At 48.5% G+C, this 17,454-nt stretch overlaps 1 protein-coding gene across 7 annotated transcripts in view; it reads right to left on the minus strand.

Moving 5' to 3' along the window:
• The window catches only part of FAM193A (family with sequence similarity 193 member A), a 160,315-nt gene that overhangs the window by 57,402 nt on the left and 85,459 nt on the right, over positions 1-17,454 (minus strand). For all 7 annotated transcript variants that reach the window (XM_028088200.2, XM_088021253.1, XM_088021254.1 and 4 more), the window contains 3 exons: positions 14,397-14,631; positions 7,655-7,779; positions 2,151-2,298 (listed from right to left, as the gene is read on the minus strand). In XM_028088200.2, the coding sequence (XP_027944001.1) occupies positions 2,151-2,298; positions 7,655-7,779; positions 14,397-14,631 (508 nt within the window). The remainder of the gene's footprint in view (positions 1-2,150; positions 2,299-7,654; positions 7,780-14,396; positions 14,632-17,454) is intronic.

Below are 17,454 nucleotides of genomic sequence, written 5' to 3' on the forward strand. Positions count from 1 at the left end.
ACTTTGGTATCAGGGTAAGGCTGGCCCCACAGAATGAGTTGGGAAGTTTCTCTCCCCTTCAATTTTTGGGAAAAGTTTGGGAAGGACTCGTGTTAATTCTTCTTTAAATGTTTGGTAGAATTCAGCTGTGAAGCTGTCAGGTCCAGGGCTTTGCTCTGTTGGGAGATTTCTGATTACTGATTCAGTCTCCTTACTAGTCGTAGGTCTAGTCGAGACTTTCTGTGCCTCCGTGATGTAGTCTTGGTAGGTTCTGTGTTTCCAGGAATTTGTCCACTTATCTATTTGTTGGTGTACAATTCTTCACAGAACTGACAATCCTTTTTATTTCTGTAGAGTCGGTAATAATGTTCCCACTTCATTTCTGACTTTAGGAATCGGAGTCTCTCTTTTTTTTCTTAGCCCGTATAGCTAAAGTTTTGTCAACTTGGATGATCTTAATGAACCAACTTTTGGTTTCACTGATTTTCCTCTATTCTCTCATTTGTTGATCTCCTCTAATCTTTATTATTTCTTTCCTTCTAGCTTTGAATTTAGTTTGTCTTTTTTCCCTAGATCCTTAAAAGTTGCCAAGTTAGGCTGCTGATCTAAAATTTTTCCTGCTTTTTATTGTAAACATTTAGAGTTGTAAGAACATGTACTTTTTAAAGAAATAAATTTAATTTCAGCTTTACTTTTTAAAGTAAGACTGTATTTTCCTTCCTAGAGAAAACAAGTAGTATACTGTTATTTTTAAACATAACCCATTTTCGTCAAAATAGCAGTGATAACACTGTATTATATTCCTAAACAGACATTTACTTCAGGTACAAATACATCAAGAAATTACTATTCCCAAAGGTTTTCTCAATTTTAGCAAAGTCTCACTCAGTCTTTCCTTTCTTCTAAGAGTTGTCTTGGGGCATTTATGTGTTTAGTCCCAGTTCAACTGGAGAAACAAAGAAAGGATTTCTGAAACTAGAATTGCCTCTATATCCATCATACCTATAAAGTGAAATGAGAAAGAGTCCACAGGGTCTGCAGTAGGGCAGGATGTGGACACCCCTGACCCAAATCCCAGAGTCTCAAAAGTATAATACAGAGGGGCGCCTGGGTGGCACTATCAGTTAAGCATTCAACTCTTGGCATCAGCTCAGGTCATGATCTCAGCGTTGTGGGATCAAGCCCCACGTCAGGCTCTGCGCTCAGTGCAAAGTCTGCTTGAGATTCTCTCTCCCACTGCCCCCATCCCCGTGCTCTCTTCTAAAATAAACAAACAAGGGGCGCCTGGGTGGCTCAGTCGTTAAGCATCTGCCTTCGGCTCAGGTCATGATCCCAGGGTCCTGGGATCGAGCCCCGCATCGGGCTCCCTGCTCCGCGGGAGGCCTGCTTCTCCCTCTCCCGCTCCCCCTGCTTGTGTTCCCTCTCTTGCTCTTTCTCTCTCTCTGTCAAAATAAATAAATAAAATCTTAAAAAAAATAATAATCTTTAAAAAAAAAAGTATAGTACAGAGCTCTGTCAGTGCTCCCTTATTACTCCTTATACCCTGTTACCTTGAAAAGGGCTGTTTTGAATACCTCTTCCTCTGCCCCACCCTCCCAGGGTTTTAGAAAGGCAGGCAGGCAGGCAGGCTGGGATGCCCTCTGGAAGTCCTGCTCTGTGTCCCCAAGAGGCTCTTGCTGACAAGGTGCACCTGCCCTTCAGGCCCCAACTCCAAGAGGAGCGCCCTGCCTTCTTGGGCCTTCCTCCATCCCTGTTAGCCACCTGCCAAGCACAACCAACCATGTTCTGTCTGCGCTCCCTCTCTAGACTGTTAGAGACAGAGAAGGGGCTCTGAGCAGCAGAGCATTCCGTGAAAGGTTCCTGAAACTATACGACTCAGCAGCTCCCCAAGGCCCCATAAGCTCTTGCAGGTGACAATAAGCCAGGTGGCAGCCTACGCAGGTGACACCGGGTGTGGCCAGGTTAATGCTGACCCAATGAACAGCTGCTGCCACCCCCAGGTGGCTTAGCTGGGTGAAGGCCACCACGGTACCACAGGGCCTCAGTTCCCTCTGGGAAATCAGCGACCAGACTCCTCCCAGCTGTACCACCGGCCCCGCCCCCCCCCCCCCCCCCCCGTCACCCTGGCCCACGTGCCTTACCCACGGCAGGTCCCGGTGGCACACACGCACCTGCTCGTCGACGTAGGCATCGATCCTTTGCTGGCACTCCAGCCACTCCTCGGCCACCCTGCGCAACTCCTCTTCGGAGCGCTGGTACCGCTGCAGCAAGGTGCTGTACGTGTCCTCGTTGCACGTGTCATGTGTCGTGGTTCCCAGCCTAGGGAGAGGGGCATTTCAGCAAAAGAAAGGGGTCTGCTTGCTTGTCACCTCCTTTCTCAATGTGACGAGTGGGACACCACCACACACCACACAAGGCTGCTGCGAGGGATTAGCAAACACATATGCAAGGCACCCCAGAGCAGAATCTGGCATAAAGGAGAAGCTCGAAGAAGAGCGAGCTCCAAAGAAAAAAAAAAACTAGTGGTGAATAAGACTGTTCTGTAAGACTAAGGCCTTGGGGCGCCTGGGCGGCTCAGTCAGTTAACTGTCTGACTCTTGGTGTCAGCTCCAGTCATGATCTCTGGCTCAGGAGATCACACCCCGCATCGGGCTCTGCGCTCAGCGGGGAGTCTGCTAGCCTCCGCCCCTCCCCCCGCCCCTCCCCCCGCCCCTCCCTCCGCCCCTCTCTACATAAATAAATAAATAAGGCCTAGCAGTTCACTTCCCTGAATGTGGAGTCGTAACCTATTTTTCCCCACTGAAATACACTGACCCAGAGAAAACACAACATTTAATGAGAAATACAAAACTTGGACTTGGTTTTCAAATTAAGTAAAACAGAAAATTTGATCCAATCAAAGAAATATACTTTATAGTTTTATTTATTCTACATTATTTCTTGTTAAGAAAATTGGTAAGATGGCAAAAGAGGAAATGAACCGAAAACAAGACACACATACAGCAAACAATGAGGAAAACACCTAGGCTTCTGGGAAAGAGACTATGGGACGGGGGTGGCCTGGGGAGAGCAGAAAGCCAAGCAGGGACAAGGGGGCGAACACACAAACATGTCATCAGAAACTGCTCATTTTCTGAATATCTAAATACATTAATGCTGGAACCAAAACAACTGTAATAAAGGCATCTTGACAAGAAATTTCTGAATCAAGACAACATTTACAGTCACTCAAGGGCAAAAAGGCAACGTGCAGGAATGATCACCAGTGTCAACATAAAAACACTGGAAGCTACACGTGGGGATCAGTAAGGTATGTTATGGCACATCTAGACAAGGGGATTCCAGACAACTAGGTGCCTATTATGACGCTTACAATTACATCTCTTCATTCACATATACTTTTACTTACACATGTGCTTTGAAATAAACGATGCCCATGTTAAGTAAAGATATGACGACTATGGCATCGTGTTTTAAAGATGTGTGTGGGGGTGGACATAAAAAAAATCTAGAAGCAGCACCGAATTGTTTACAGTACGTATTTCTCTTCATGATTTTCTGTATTTTCAGAGTTTCATTGTATCACAATCTAATAATTTTATAGTAAATATAAACAATACAGTGATTTTAAAATCAGGACCCTTTCAACGGGCACAAGTGGCTTTCCCCACCTCCCCCTGTGGGCGGGTCCCACCTGTGACTCCCCCTGTGGGCGGGTCCCACCTGTGACTCCCCCTGTGGGCGGGTCCCACCTGCGACTACTGTGTCCAACGGAGAACCTGCAAAGGAACTCACAGCTGCTGAACTTATTGGCACACACGTCCAACTGTGAAATCCATGCCAAGGAGAAAGCAGGCAGAAGCCAGGCCCAACCGAATAGGTGTTTGGGGGAGGCCAGAGACAGGAAAGAACTCGATACTGACCCACACAGTGACTGAGGCTCTCTCAAACACCAAGGCTGTCCTTCTAAGGCTGTTTCTGCCCCTCAGGATACAAAACTCCTCAAGATGCAGAATCCAGCGACTCTGAGGCTGCTCTGGGCTCTGCACAGCCACTGGGTGGCCGTTGGGCCTGAGAACACAGGCTGCTGTCTTGCTGCTCAGCAGCCCCCAGAGCGGACGCTTTCTCCCCATTCCTGCTTCCACAACCTTGCTTGTTACAGATGGATTCCCATGCTTCACGCAAAGCCTGCCTTCTACATAATGCCACCCCGTCCCTCTTGTACCACTTGGAAAACGGGGATGTTAAGGGGGACCAGCATCTGCCTGGCACACACACCTCTTCCCCTTCTACTGGAAGTGAGAACTGCTCTCCTATACCGGGGAGCAAGTTCCATTTTGAGCTAATGGAGAGCAAAGCAGCCAGGGGTCCTGGGACGTCTTTGATGGGGTGATCAGAGCACAATGTGCAGGCAAAGGGCTTACATTCAAGATGACCTGGGCTGGAATCCAGACAGAAAACAAGGACTGTCCTCACGGTCGCACGACCTAAGTGGTTCAGCAAACAGGTTACTGTCTAAATATTCACTCTGTAAACACACAGTTGCGCCATGGACAGATCCTCACAGTAACGTATACTACAAATAGTGTGCATGTGCAACATAAGGAGAATGAAATAGAGTCAGTTTTGGCAAGTTTATTCACAAGCCTAATTCAACATCTCCCTAACAATTTCATATATTTAAAATAAAAACCAGTTGGGCAATCGCTAATAATACCCACAACAACAAACAAGCAGACAGTGAGGCTCCTGGACTTGCCACAGGCATGGACACGAGTCTGACAAAGCTTCTGGACCCTCCACCAGTTCTCAGGCAGCACAGACAGAAAGCCCGTGTGGTGCTCCCTGAGCGCACACGCCACAGGGACCAGACCCCAGGCCTCGCTGCAGGGCCTACAGCTCAGGTTCTCCAACAGGTAAACTGTAAAAGGGAAAAAGGGTGGGGTGGGAGCCTGCAGGTTGAAGAATTACAAGAGACACGGGGAAAAGAAAGGGTGAGAGTCGATGCTTCACTGTGAGAGTCTCTGTCTGGGGTGATGAGGAAAGTTTTGGAAACAGACAGTGGTGATAGTTACTCAACACTGAATGTAACTAATCCTACTGAATTGTACAGTTAAACGTGGTTAAAATGGCAAGTTTCATGTTATAGTTTACCACAGTTTTCAAAAATTAGTAATGTAATATACCAAGAGCCATCGATTTGTACACTTTAAATGAGTGAACTGTAATGGTATGTAAATTGTATCTTGGCAAAGGTGTTTAAAAAAGGAGAAATACTTCCCTGAACTAAGTTCCTTTACATAAGGTCAACCTCATATAGATTATTTGTATTAAAAAAAAAAAAAAAACAACAAAACCCCCCCCACAAAAGATACATCAAAAGAAAAAGCAGGCAAGCCTATGGAAAGGCACACTTGAGTAACAGGAGAATAAACAAGGAAGGAGTGGCACCGCCGTGGCAGCTCCGGCTGAGGAGTCTGGGCTTGGAGGCCACACGCAGGAGGAACGGACTTCCCAGGGCCACGGCCAAACTCTCTGCTAACAAGTCCTTCAGCTGCACGTCTGCTCTGTGTCATCTTCTCTACCTATATTTTACTTTAATAATAAAGTTAAACAAACACAGGGCCAGAGACAGGGTTCAATATTAAAATACTCCCAGCTAGAGAATTTATGTGCCACAGATGCAACCATCACTTTAGGGGCTGGTATTTGTACATAACTTGTCCCAAGTTTTGTCCCAAAACTTCCCCAAGTTGTTCCGTGGATATCTGTACACTAGAAGCACAGACCTGAACTACTGTCGGGTCCGACAAGGGGATCTGCCAGGGACCCAAAGGGACTGTCCCTTCCAGTGCCACCAGCTCCCCTTGGGAATGCTCTGCTTGCCTCCTCCCCAGCTCTGTCCCCGAGACCACTACTTCAGCTTGACCCCAGAATTAACATGCAAGATTAAAACGCTGCCAATCTTTTGGAATCTGACCATCATTTGCAATGAGTGATTAAGAAACACAGAACTAGGGGCGCCTGGGTGGCTCAGTCGGTTGAGCATCCAACTCTTGATCTCAGGGGTGTGAGATCAAGCCCAATGCCAGGCTCCACACTCAGTGCGAAGTCGGCTGAAGAATCTCTCCCTCTGCCCCTCTCCCTCGCGCTCGCTCTCAAGTAAATAATCTAGAAAGGGAGGGAGGGAGGGAGGAAGAAATCAATCTGGAACTAACGCACAGCCAAGAATGGAGTTTCAGGATACATTTCAGGTCCCTGTCACGCACCCCCAGTTGATGACAGGCCCATCAAACTAACTGGCTCACCAGAAAAAGAAAGCACAAGGCCCTAGAATCTTGCTGTAAGAACCCCCACCTTCCCAAGATGCACTCCCCCCCCCCCCCCCGAAAAAGTGCCTTTTGGTGGATGTTAAACATCAGTGACTAGGGACAAAACCATGTTCTGCATTTCAAACTCATGACTTTGAATACTTTCCTGACCCTTTCTTCGGTGGAAGTGGAAGTCAGGACACTCAAGTCCCCATGTCCCACCATGGAACGTGCCAGATGCTTTCAGAACGGACACAGAGGAAAAGGGTAGGCAGAAGCAGGCTGTGGGGAAGGGGGATGCCGGGAGGGTCAGGAGCCAAGCAGGGCACTGGCCACACCCACACGACACTTTGCTCTGGTCTCTCTGCCCCCATCACCTTTAACCAACTGCTGTCAGGTCACTGCTTCTCCAGAGGGGAGGGTGTGAAGTGGGAACAGTTCTGACCCCTCAGATAAGATTCAAGAATACAGGAAACGAAGACTAGGTTGATACATGGGTTTCAAGAGAAAACAAAGTGGTCTGGAAGTCAACTACAAGAATAATTTATTTACTTCAAAATAATTTCCCTTCTTTGTGAATCTGGTCCAAATAAACAATAGCATGGACATTTAAATAGAGATGACCATGGTCTGTGCTGCTATGAAGCATCTCTAGTACCAGACTCTGTTCCTACGCGGTAAGTCCACGGGAGCAGAAGCACCATGTAGCAGAACTGTGGGAGCGGGCGCCTGGCTCAGCAGCGCATGGCGACCGCAGACCCAAGGAGCCTCCTCCCAGTGGGGTCGTGCCGGAGTCGACCCACTCCCAGCCGGGTGTCCTCCACCCGCCAGCAGGGCGGATGTCCTGAGGACTGTGCTTGGCACCACCCGTCCTGGCACACCTGCAGAAGCCCCAGGGATACTCCACACCACTAAGAAGCGACCAGGCCGCGAACAGAGGCACTGAGGGAATGTTTGAGAGACACAAATCCCTGTGCTCAGTGCCCAGGAGCCCCCATGGCACCGTCAGGCCTGTTCTGGAGCCGTTCCCTCTCCTCCGACACCCCCTCCCCATCTCCCCTGCACACCTGAGTGCCACAGCCATCTGGCCAAGCCTGAGTCTCGTCAAAGTAAAACTCTATGATTACCACAGCTTTTCCTTATTCACAAGGAATTTGTGGTGTTAAATCTTAGTGGCATTACTACTGAGTTTATTAAAGTTTAACTGTAGTACCCTTGGGATTTTGAGTTTCCGCCCAAGCGATACCGTTCCCTGAGCAAGAACTTCCACACTGCGGTGGGGTTCCGACACACATATGCTACCCCACAGGGAGAAGGACCGTGCTGTCACACCACGGAGACATATGCAGATGAAGACCAGATACCTGATCTGCGACACCAGTGCTGGCAAGTTGCTCTGGAGAAGTGGCTCCGAAAAGACCAGATTTTCAAACAGATGCTTATTATGCAGTTCCCATGTCACCTGGAACTTTTTCAAGTGTTCATTTTCCTAGTTAAAAAAATAAATAAATAAATGGAAGATGTACTGAATTGATGAAGACTAAAAACTCCCCAGAAGGATCCGCTCGCCCCATCCCTCTTTGCAGGCCCAGAACATTCTGCAGACACGAGGTCGCCGCTCCCAGTACGTCCAGTAGACACCCTGGTGCAGACCTCTGGCCACAAGCACACGGGGCCCCACCTCTCCTCCCTTCTAAATCCCTCACACACAGAAAGGGCGTAAGACACACACAAACGAAGCGACAGAGAGAGAGGAAGAAATGCACGTATGTGATGGTCATTCCTTACACTGTGCTTCCAAAATGCACTGAAAGCCCTACTCTGCAAACAATTTAAATGCATACAAATCTCTGATGCCAAAGGGCAATCACTTTCTTGCCTATCTTGAGAAATCTCCCATTCTGGTGGATGCAAATGATTTCTCCACTAGCGATATGCCATGAAAGGTCAGGTCTTCCCTCTCCCTAATACACAAAGACAAACTCATCAGTTACTTTAGATAGCTTTTAAACATTTGGGACTGTCCTGGCCATCAAAGAGAGGGACATCAAAAGAAACACCCATTTGCCCTCAATACAAGGTGACCAGGATAGAGAGGGCACCTTTCCTAAGCACAGATCTTGCCACAAGCATATGCACGTGGGACTCCACATGTCCGCCCGGAAGCTGCGCGGTGCTGTAGGGCTCCCTGTGCTTCAGTCACCTTACACCCTTGGGTACGTGTTCCTTCCTTAAACCACTGACAACTGGAGGAACTGCTTAGCATTAGATAGCAATACTCCATGAGATGGATTACTCGTGGTGACTACTTTTATAATTTATTATTTACTTATTTAATTTTTTTAAAGATTTTACTTATTTATTTGAGAGAGAGAATGAGAGAGAGAGAGAGCATGAGAGGGGGGGAGGGTCAGAGGGAGAAGCAGACTCCCCGCCGAGCAAGGAGCCCGATGCGGGACTCGATCCCGGGACTCCAGGATCATGACCTGAGCCGAAGGCAGTCGCTTAACCAACTGAGCCACCCAGGCGCCCCGACTACTTTTATAATTTAGCCCAAGTGAATCCACATGATCGCACCTGCAGATGTTAGTAAACAATCTACACACACAGACTCCACTGTTTTGCCTGATAACTGGCTGGCATGGGGGCTGAGAGAACGAGTTAAAATCAGCATTCCCTGGGGGCGCCTGGGTGGCTCAGTCGTTAAGCGTCTGCCTTCGGCTCAGGTCATGGTCCCAGGGTCCTGGGATCGAGCCCCGCGTCGGGCTCCCTGCTCAGCGGGAAGCCCGCTTCTCCCCCTCCCACTCCCCCTGCTTGTGTTCCCTCTCTCGCTGTCTCTGTCAAATAAATAAATAAAATCTTTAAAAAAAAAAAAGAGCATTCCCTGTTCCTGAGCACAACCAGGGAGACAGAGCTGAAGGCACACCAGCGGCACCACTCCAGCACAAACGGATGCCAGCCCTTCCACCTGCAGGCCTCTGCTCACGCCCTGCAAACAGACAGAGGCCCCGAAAGGAACCCGTCACACCTGCAGAGAACCTCAAACCCTCAGTTCTGCCCACGTTTCCAGAGCTTGCTCTCACTCCCCCAGATGTGCACTTCAGCACCTCTCATTGCCATTACTCAATACAGGAAAGCTAGCCAGGGAGCTACTAAACTCCACCTGATTTCTGGAATGAGAACCTTGCCGAAGAATGTACTAAGGACGTGGCCACAGACGACATGTCAAACACGTCATGTGTCACAGACGTCAGCACAGACCACTCTGTGCAGGCACTGGGCCAGGTACAGGGACACAAAGTTGAAGCCAGGAGGCCCCTGCTCTCCAGGAGTCACCAGGGGATAGCGGAGTAGGTAGTGATCCCATTTATGATTTGTCTCTGCAACAAACAAGATGCAGGAGCTAAAGCAGCAGTCAGACCAGTCCCCCCACCAGCTGAGGGAGGGTTCTGGGGGAGTGGCTCGGGAGAGCTGAGGGCTTGCCTGGGCTCCCCCATAAACCTTTGGGGCGAGTGGTCCCTGCCTGCCTGCCTACTTGTGGGGGTGGGACATAGCTCTGGCTTTTGCGGGCCATGTTACTACAGGTAACTGGGTGAAGGTTGACTTAGGAAGATATTCAGCATTTTTTTAATGAAATCTGAAATCATACTTCCAAATGAGGCACGCAAGAGAAACAGCAGACCCCAAACTCATTTCCCAGCCTAAAATCAACTTGGGAAAACAACATGTGTTAGCAACAAAGTGCTTCCTGCAGGCCAGGCACTGTCCTTAGTGCTCGCAATGGTCATCCCATTAGCGTCCTCGACAACCCTGAACTGGGTGCTCCAGGCCCCATTCACAGGCCAGAAACAGCCTACAGAGGCTGAATGATGGGCTCAGGGCCATGGGGACAGGGGTTTACAGGGGCGGGGGGACGTGCACTCACAGCTGCTAGGAGAGGTGGTGCCTGCGCGTGAGCGTGGCTGAGACTCAGTGCTGCCTGAGCTACAGACACGGATAACAAGCTCACCAATGACCCAAGCTTAGGCTTTTCTATCCAAACTAGTTTTACTTCTTACATTGAACCACAAAAAGGTTTTTGGGGATCTGGAAGGAGAAAGAGGAGGTGTTTACAATCAGGTTCTAGAACACACCTTGAGAAATAACCAGGATATTCAAGATGCTTCTGTCCTTACGGATGGAAACGCAGATTTCATGATTACTGCAGCCCTGGCAGGACATTTCCCAGACGGTGGGAAGCACAAGCTAGGTGTAATCCCAAATCTATTTTAATACTTAAAATACATTTTAAAAATGTGACCCTCTCATCCTGTTTGATCCCCAGGGCAATGTAGAATAAACCCACACGTGCATTTCCCGTGAAAGTCATGTTTTTAAAGACACCTTCTATGTCTAAATGTACTCCACGGGTTCTGCAGAGTCAGAGAAGCCGGAGGAGGAGGCAGAGAATTAGCAGGGTTTGTGCAGCAAGCCAATCTGCTGCTTTAAGGAAAACAATGGACCTGGTTTGTGGCCAATCATAAAATCTGAGCTTTTAAGCAAAAATTTGGGAATTTTGGAAAACTTGAATCTGCCACTGTGGCCCTGAGGCTTCTCTGTTCTGATGAGGATCAGTGGTGACAGTAACAAAGGTCATTTTTTATACTGAATATCATCAGGAAGATCTGCACTAAATTACTCGGTGAGCCAGTATACTCAAAATGACCAACATACGATGCTAGAAAACCACACGTGGGCAGATCCATTCAATGTGTGGGCTACGCCACTGGTTCTGATGGAACAGAGTGCGGTCAGCTCAGCGACATGCTTGCAGATTCTACACTGCAACTAACTGTTAAGAAGCACTCAGGCTCTGGTGTACTCTCAAAGAATGGCTGAAAAGGCTATTGAGATATTCTTCCCTTTACCAAATATGTATCTGGGTGAGGCAGAATTTTCTTCAGTAACTTCAGCCAAAGCAACCTATGACAACAGCCTGAGTGCAGAAGTAGCTATGAGAATCTACGTGTCCTCTACTGAGCCAGAAACTAAGGAGATTGGCAAAAATGTCAAGATGCCCCTCTTGTTACTAAATATGTTTTGGAAAGTAGTTCTTTTTTGGGGCGCCTGGGTGGCTCAGTCGTTAAGCGTCTGACCTCAGCTCAGGTCATGATCCCAGGGTCCTGGGATCGAGCCCCGCATCGGGCTCCCTGCTCGGCGGGGAGGCTGCTTCTCCCTCTCCCTCTCCCCCTGCTTGTGCTCTCTTGCACTCTCTCTCTCTCAAATAAATAAAATCTTTAAAAATAAATAGTTTTTGGGCGCCTGGGTGGCTCAGATGGTTAAGCGTCTGCTTTCGGCTCAGGTCATGATCCCAGGGTCCTGGGATCGAGTCCCGCATTGGGCTCCCTGCTCCTTGGGAGCCTGCTTCTCCCTCTGCTTCTCTCTCTCTCTCTCCCTCCCTCTCTCTCTCCGTTTCTCATGAGTAAATAAATAAATTCTTAAAAAAAATAGTTTATTTAAAAATATGTGCTATTTATGTTATGTAATGGGATCATTTTAAAAGTATTTAATAGTTTTAAATTTCTTTTAGTTTCAACACAGCAAATATTGATAAAATCTACACACACAAAAACCCTTCAGAGTCCTCAGTTTCTAAGTTTAAAGGGCCCCCAAGTCCAAAAATGTTGAGAACTACTACCTTGAGATAATGTCTTTAACTGTATCTTAACTTAGCTCTGTTCATTCTTTGTACCACACAGATCACTGGGTGGGCCTGAAAGGATGTTGTTATAACTTTGTGAACCTTGTCGGATCTTGGTTTGAACACTCCAATGATAAAAGAGAGATCTTTAAGGTAACTGGGAAATTTTTATACAGATTGGGTATAAAAGTAAGAAATCACGGTTAGCTTTTGTGACCTGACAGGGTGCTGTGGTGACCTAAGATGATGCCAAGCCCACCATCTGTGTGCTGCCTGCCTGACCGACAGTCTTGAGCACTGTAAAGTAACTTGCGGGCTTGGGAGTTTTTCATGTCCCACCAATAGCACTTGTTGAGACCACAAACCTAGGTGGCAGTTGGCCCATAATGACAAAATTTCTGGGAGGCTGTACTTCGCCTCTGCCTACCCCAAGATCACAACGGGCACATGCCCTTGCTGTCCCTCCAGGGCTAGGGCCTCTCCTTCACCCTCACACTGAGGAGGTGGCCATCTGTGGGCCCAGCACCCTGTGCCGATGCCACCCAGGGTGGGACTTAGGCTGTACCTCCTGTCTCCCGGGATTAGAAGTTCTTGGAGTGAATGGCTTTGGAGCACACGAATTTCTCCGGATTCCAGCTTTCAGTTTGTTTTTCACCCCTAAGGATTCTTGCCTTTCATGCCACCTCAGCAATGTGCTGTAAAAGGTTTTATCTAGATTCAGTTTATGTCACCCAGTAATTTCCCAAGAAGGGAGGAGGGGTTCAGGGCGTCTCGTCTGCTGTACCACTGGAAACCAAACTGAGTACCTCTGTGTATAATGCAAGTGACATAAATCACTGAAGAAACAACTATATTTTGTTCTTAGTGTTTACGAGTTTTTTCCAAACCATGAGAAAATATTTCTACTTCAATTGCTAGGAATTTGCTCCAATAAGCAGGGTCAAAATCAATTTGTTTGCTTCAAAAACTGTGTTCCACTCGAACTGCCTGAGGAGGACCTGGGCAGAAGTGCCGCCTGGGGCACAGCCCTCGTGCTCTTCACTGCTCCCCACGAGATCCAGCCGGCCAGGAGCCGCTCTTCACCTTGGCTGACTCCTCTCCCGGCAGACTTGGGAAGGTCCAAGGGTGCCGTCCCAGAGGAGGTGGCGCTGGGTGTGAACTTCTGAAGAGTAGGTACTTTCAGTAAGTCGAGGCGGAAGAGGGAGAGCCGCGTGAGATGTGGCCTGAAGGAGTGAGGCACCGGAGGCCCGCCTGGCCCTGCTCGGGGCGCGGGCATTCAACCGCACAATCTCATCTTGAAGCAGAGAGAGCTGTCCCTCCCAACTCCGTGGCTCCTTTTCTCACAATGCATGCTTTCCTCAAGGCTGTCGGGAGTCACTTACCGGCATGGCAAGGTCTACTGCAGGGATGCCTGAGGAAGTCCATGAACATCGCCCCCGCCCCCCCGCCCCCCCCCCCCGGCCGAAATTACTTGCAAAATTGTGTCTGTAAATTTTCCTGGCGAGAAGGTCTATCAACTTTAGAATCACATTAAGACCATTACATTTAAAATCTTAGGAACTACTGGTACTATATTTGTTTCAAAATGTAGTTTTACCAGTAAGAAAGTACCCGAAGCTACCCCAGTGGAGTATCATTTAATAACACAATTTAGGTAATGGCAAACAAGTCCACAGACTAACAGCAAAGTGGTACTTTTCTAACAGTCTGGAAAGCATGAATGACTGGTTCCTCGGGTAGCATCGTCTCCCTGCAACCAGCAGTTGCATTGGCTGATAGGGCTGACTGAAGCTTCTGATGCCCAGCTTGGCTGGATTCCAGTAGCTGTGATTCTGCCACATGCCTCCTTCTGCCCACGCGTGGTAACTTACCTTGTGAGGTGGTCAGAGATCCTTGAGAACACACCTGCTTCTCTCCTTCGTTAGGACCACCAGACGGGGATGGGGGTGGGGGTGGGTTCTTATCGGACTCTGTGAACCCATCCTTAACCCAGGGATGGACTGTGGAATCGATGACTGAAAGCCACAGGACTGGAAGCAAGTGCTCTCTACCAGAGTCATGCTCTGCGTGTGCACACTGACAACAGAGTTAACAGCTGAAGACAGAAACCATTTCTCTTTCTTCTCCCTATTAATGCACACACAGGTCCTCACCTCATATGGTCCCCATCTCTTGCTCCCTAGGCCTCAAGGTCTCCAAACTGTATTTCCATGATATCAATCCACGCAACACTTTCATCCCACAGCAGTCCAGAGAGAAGAGAAAGGGGAGAGGAATCAGGTTCTCTCCTTAGTGCCTGAACACCGCAAAGGAGGGGACTGTGGCGGCGCACGAGATCAACACACAAGCCGCACAGCTCCACCCGACCACAGCTGTCCTCCTGGTTCTCCCCAACAGAACCAGAGAAAGGCAGCCTTCTCCCTTACCAGCGTGCCAAGGAAGGTGCTGATGGTGCGTGCTGCCTGGCAGAGGGCGCCATACTCCTCGAGAAGGAGAGAGATGAACTGGTGTGCCTGCGGAGGGCCCTGCAGGGCAGACGGCGCTTTCACTTTGGATGCAGCCGACAGCTGCCGGAGGAGTCGGACTTTCATCTCCAGCACATACTCTCTGGCTTGTTGTTCCAACCGCTGGTACAGCTGGTAGGGGTCCCTCTCACAGAGCCTGCACAGAGAAGAGAGAGTCACCACTCACCTGTGACCCGCCCAAACAGGGCCCTCCACGGAACCGCTATCGGTGAGCCACGTTCTGCAGCCTTTCCACGGGCACCCACCCAGCGATGGCAACAACCACCATCTTCTGAATGCCCTGTGAGAGGTGCCATCACCCCACTCGACACAGAGGGGCCCAGGCACAGAGAGCACCGAGAACCACAAAGTCATCAGCTGACAAAAAACCCCAGTATTTACTCAAAACTTACTGTGCACTAGCACTGTGTTTCACATGGACTGACCCAGTTAATCACTGAGTTAATCACTCCGCTAAACACCGAAGTCCACACGGGCTGGGTAAAATGCTGGGAACTCACACACCCAGCACGTGGCAGAGTGTACCTCAGCGGCTGTCCTGGGAGGGATGCGCTTTCCCTCAGGAGACTGAAGACAATTAATTTTCAATGCCCGTGTGTTAGGTGAAAAGCAACCAACCCAGCAGAGGTGATACCTGGCGTGGAGAACTCTAGAGTGGACTGTTCTGTCCTTCTTTCTAGGAATTCAGTATATAATCCAAATGGGCTTTTATTGTTTTTATAATCAGAGGAAACTGTAGCATCAATGTCTCTTTTTAAGTTATCTCACAAAAAAAGAGAAGGGAAAAATTAGTATGTGCCTTTCCACTGGGCTACAATAGCAGTTAACATTTTTATGAATTTCTTTCCTAATCTGGAGATAATCTACTAAAGTGGCCGTTTCTTCTAACTGTGCACTTCTGAGGAGCCTGCAGGCGGAAACCCAGGACCATGGGGGCGACAACAGTTATCTGTCTGCAAACCACCACCAGGAGGAAGCACTTGAGGCCAGCACTTTATTAGACACAAGTTGTAAAACATACCAAGCTATAGTTCCTGGCTTTTACATAATGGATCCTTTTACCCTCTGGGCACCACATTTGGTCGAAAGAGAGGAATGTATGTGGCCATCTATTCCAGTTTTAAATTAGTGCACCACCTAAGTTATAAAGACAAGAGGCAAGAAAAACCCAGCAATGGAGCATGGGAAGCCTTGCACAAAATGTAGCTAGAGAAACAATAAAAACTGATGGGATTCTCACTGCGGTCAGCACACTTCAGAAAGATATAGTCGTTTTTTAGTGTAGCAATCACAATTTTAATTACCAGTACAACTGTTCTGTGAAACAGAATGTATTTCATCTGTTAAAGGAATGCCATAGAAGACTCAAATGACAGAGGAACAACCAAACTTAAAGTAAACTGGATGCCTCTTAGCATGGCGAATTAAGCACCCATTTTATTTTATTTCTTTGTCCATTTCTGTACCTTAGAAATTCAACAAAATGGTCATGTGGTCCTCCTGCGAGTAGATTTTTCTAAGGCTGTATGACCAAGAGGCAGGAGTATGCCGAAGACACTGTGGTGGCTCATCCATACATACATTCAACAAACACCGGTGTACGTGCGCTGAAGGTGGCAAAGCCGCAGCAGTGAAGAAGCCAAGGAAACAAACTCTCTGCCCTCACGACGCACATGCACACAGATGATGGAATTCTGGGTAATGGTAGGAGTATAATGAAAAAGAAGGCAAGGGGGTAAGAGCGATGGCAGGAAGGTGCCTGGGGTCTTACCCAGGGTGGCCTCTTGGAGAAGGTGACTCTGTAAAGTAATGTGAACAATGGACGGCAGAAAAAAACCACCCTGGGAAAGGAAGAACACGGCAAACAGAGAGAAGAGCGAATGCAAAGGCCCTGCAGCAGGAGCGAGTGTGACCAGCAGAGGAAGGACGGGAGCCAGCAGAGCTGGAACGCAGTGAAGAATGGTCTGAGGGCCACGCAGAGCAGGACCATGCAGGACGCCAAGGGCCAGAGAGGGGAGGAAAGGATGACCAGAATGGGCGTTACAAACACCTCTCTCCTGACGCGTATCGGCACATAAACAACAAACGCAGCCGCGCTCTCAGAGACAAGGGTGAGGGCGAGTACAGCGTATCTGATACAGACATACCTCCAGCTGGGGGTGTGATATTCCCACATTCCTAACAGTATATCTCACTATAAGGGCAATGCCGTTTCCCAAACCTCAGGAATTCCATTACCAGCTTTATACCCTCTGCCAGAATCTCTCTCATCAGTATTAGTACCTGCCAAGTGTTTTCCTTCAGCTGCCTCTTATTCAACTCCAGCCACATCCCAAGCACTGGTAGTCTATGAAGTCATGTGCCTGAACGGGAGGTTCTATCACAAGGAAACCTAACTTCTGGAAGAGGCACACAGCACCCGGAGCCATCTCCTGCAATGCTAGGGGCTCACAGGTCAAGCCTTAAACACACTGGCTGGATTCATCCACTAGTTAACAGAACCCACGGCCAAGCACTATTCCTAGCTCCAGAATAAACTGTATTGTACAGCAAATAAGTCTATAAAAGCCCCATTCAAAATGTGAGAAAAACCAAAAGGAGAATCAATCCATGAAATGTCTAGCTCAAACTTACCCCTTTTATTTGGAACATTTCAAATAAGAGAAAAAAGATGCTACAAACTGTAAGGAAGAATAAAAACTACGCCCACCTCAAATTCAGTACTGTCACGGGGCACAAGGTGTCTGCTGAAGAACAGACGCTGAGTTGTAAGCTACTCCTACCTGAGAAATGCCCACTCGGACAGGCCTGGCTACAGTGGGCTCTCCACTCCCGCCCCGGCGCATTCTCAAACTGCCTGACCTCGTGGAAGCTTCTTCTACCTCAAAGGTGGGATAAATGCCTGTCCTCCTTGGGCTGATTACATGCAAGAGTGCTTGAGAAAGTGCTCAGCACCATC

This window comes from Eumetopias jubatus, unplaced genomic scaffold (assembly GCF_037043125.1).
Source record: "Eumetopias jubatus isolate StellerSeaLion01/CBP00866 unplaced genomic scaffold, mEumJub1_p1.0 scaffold_2, whole genome shotgun sequence".
NCBI lineage: Eukaryota > Metazoa > Chordata > Mammalia > Carnivora > Otariidae > Eumetopias > Eumetopias jubatus.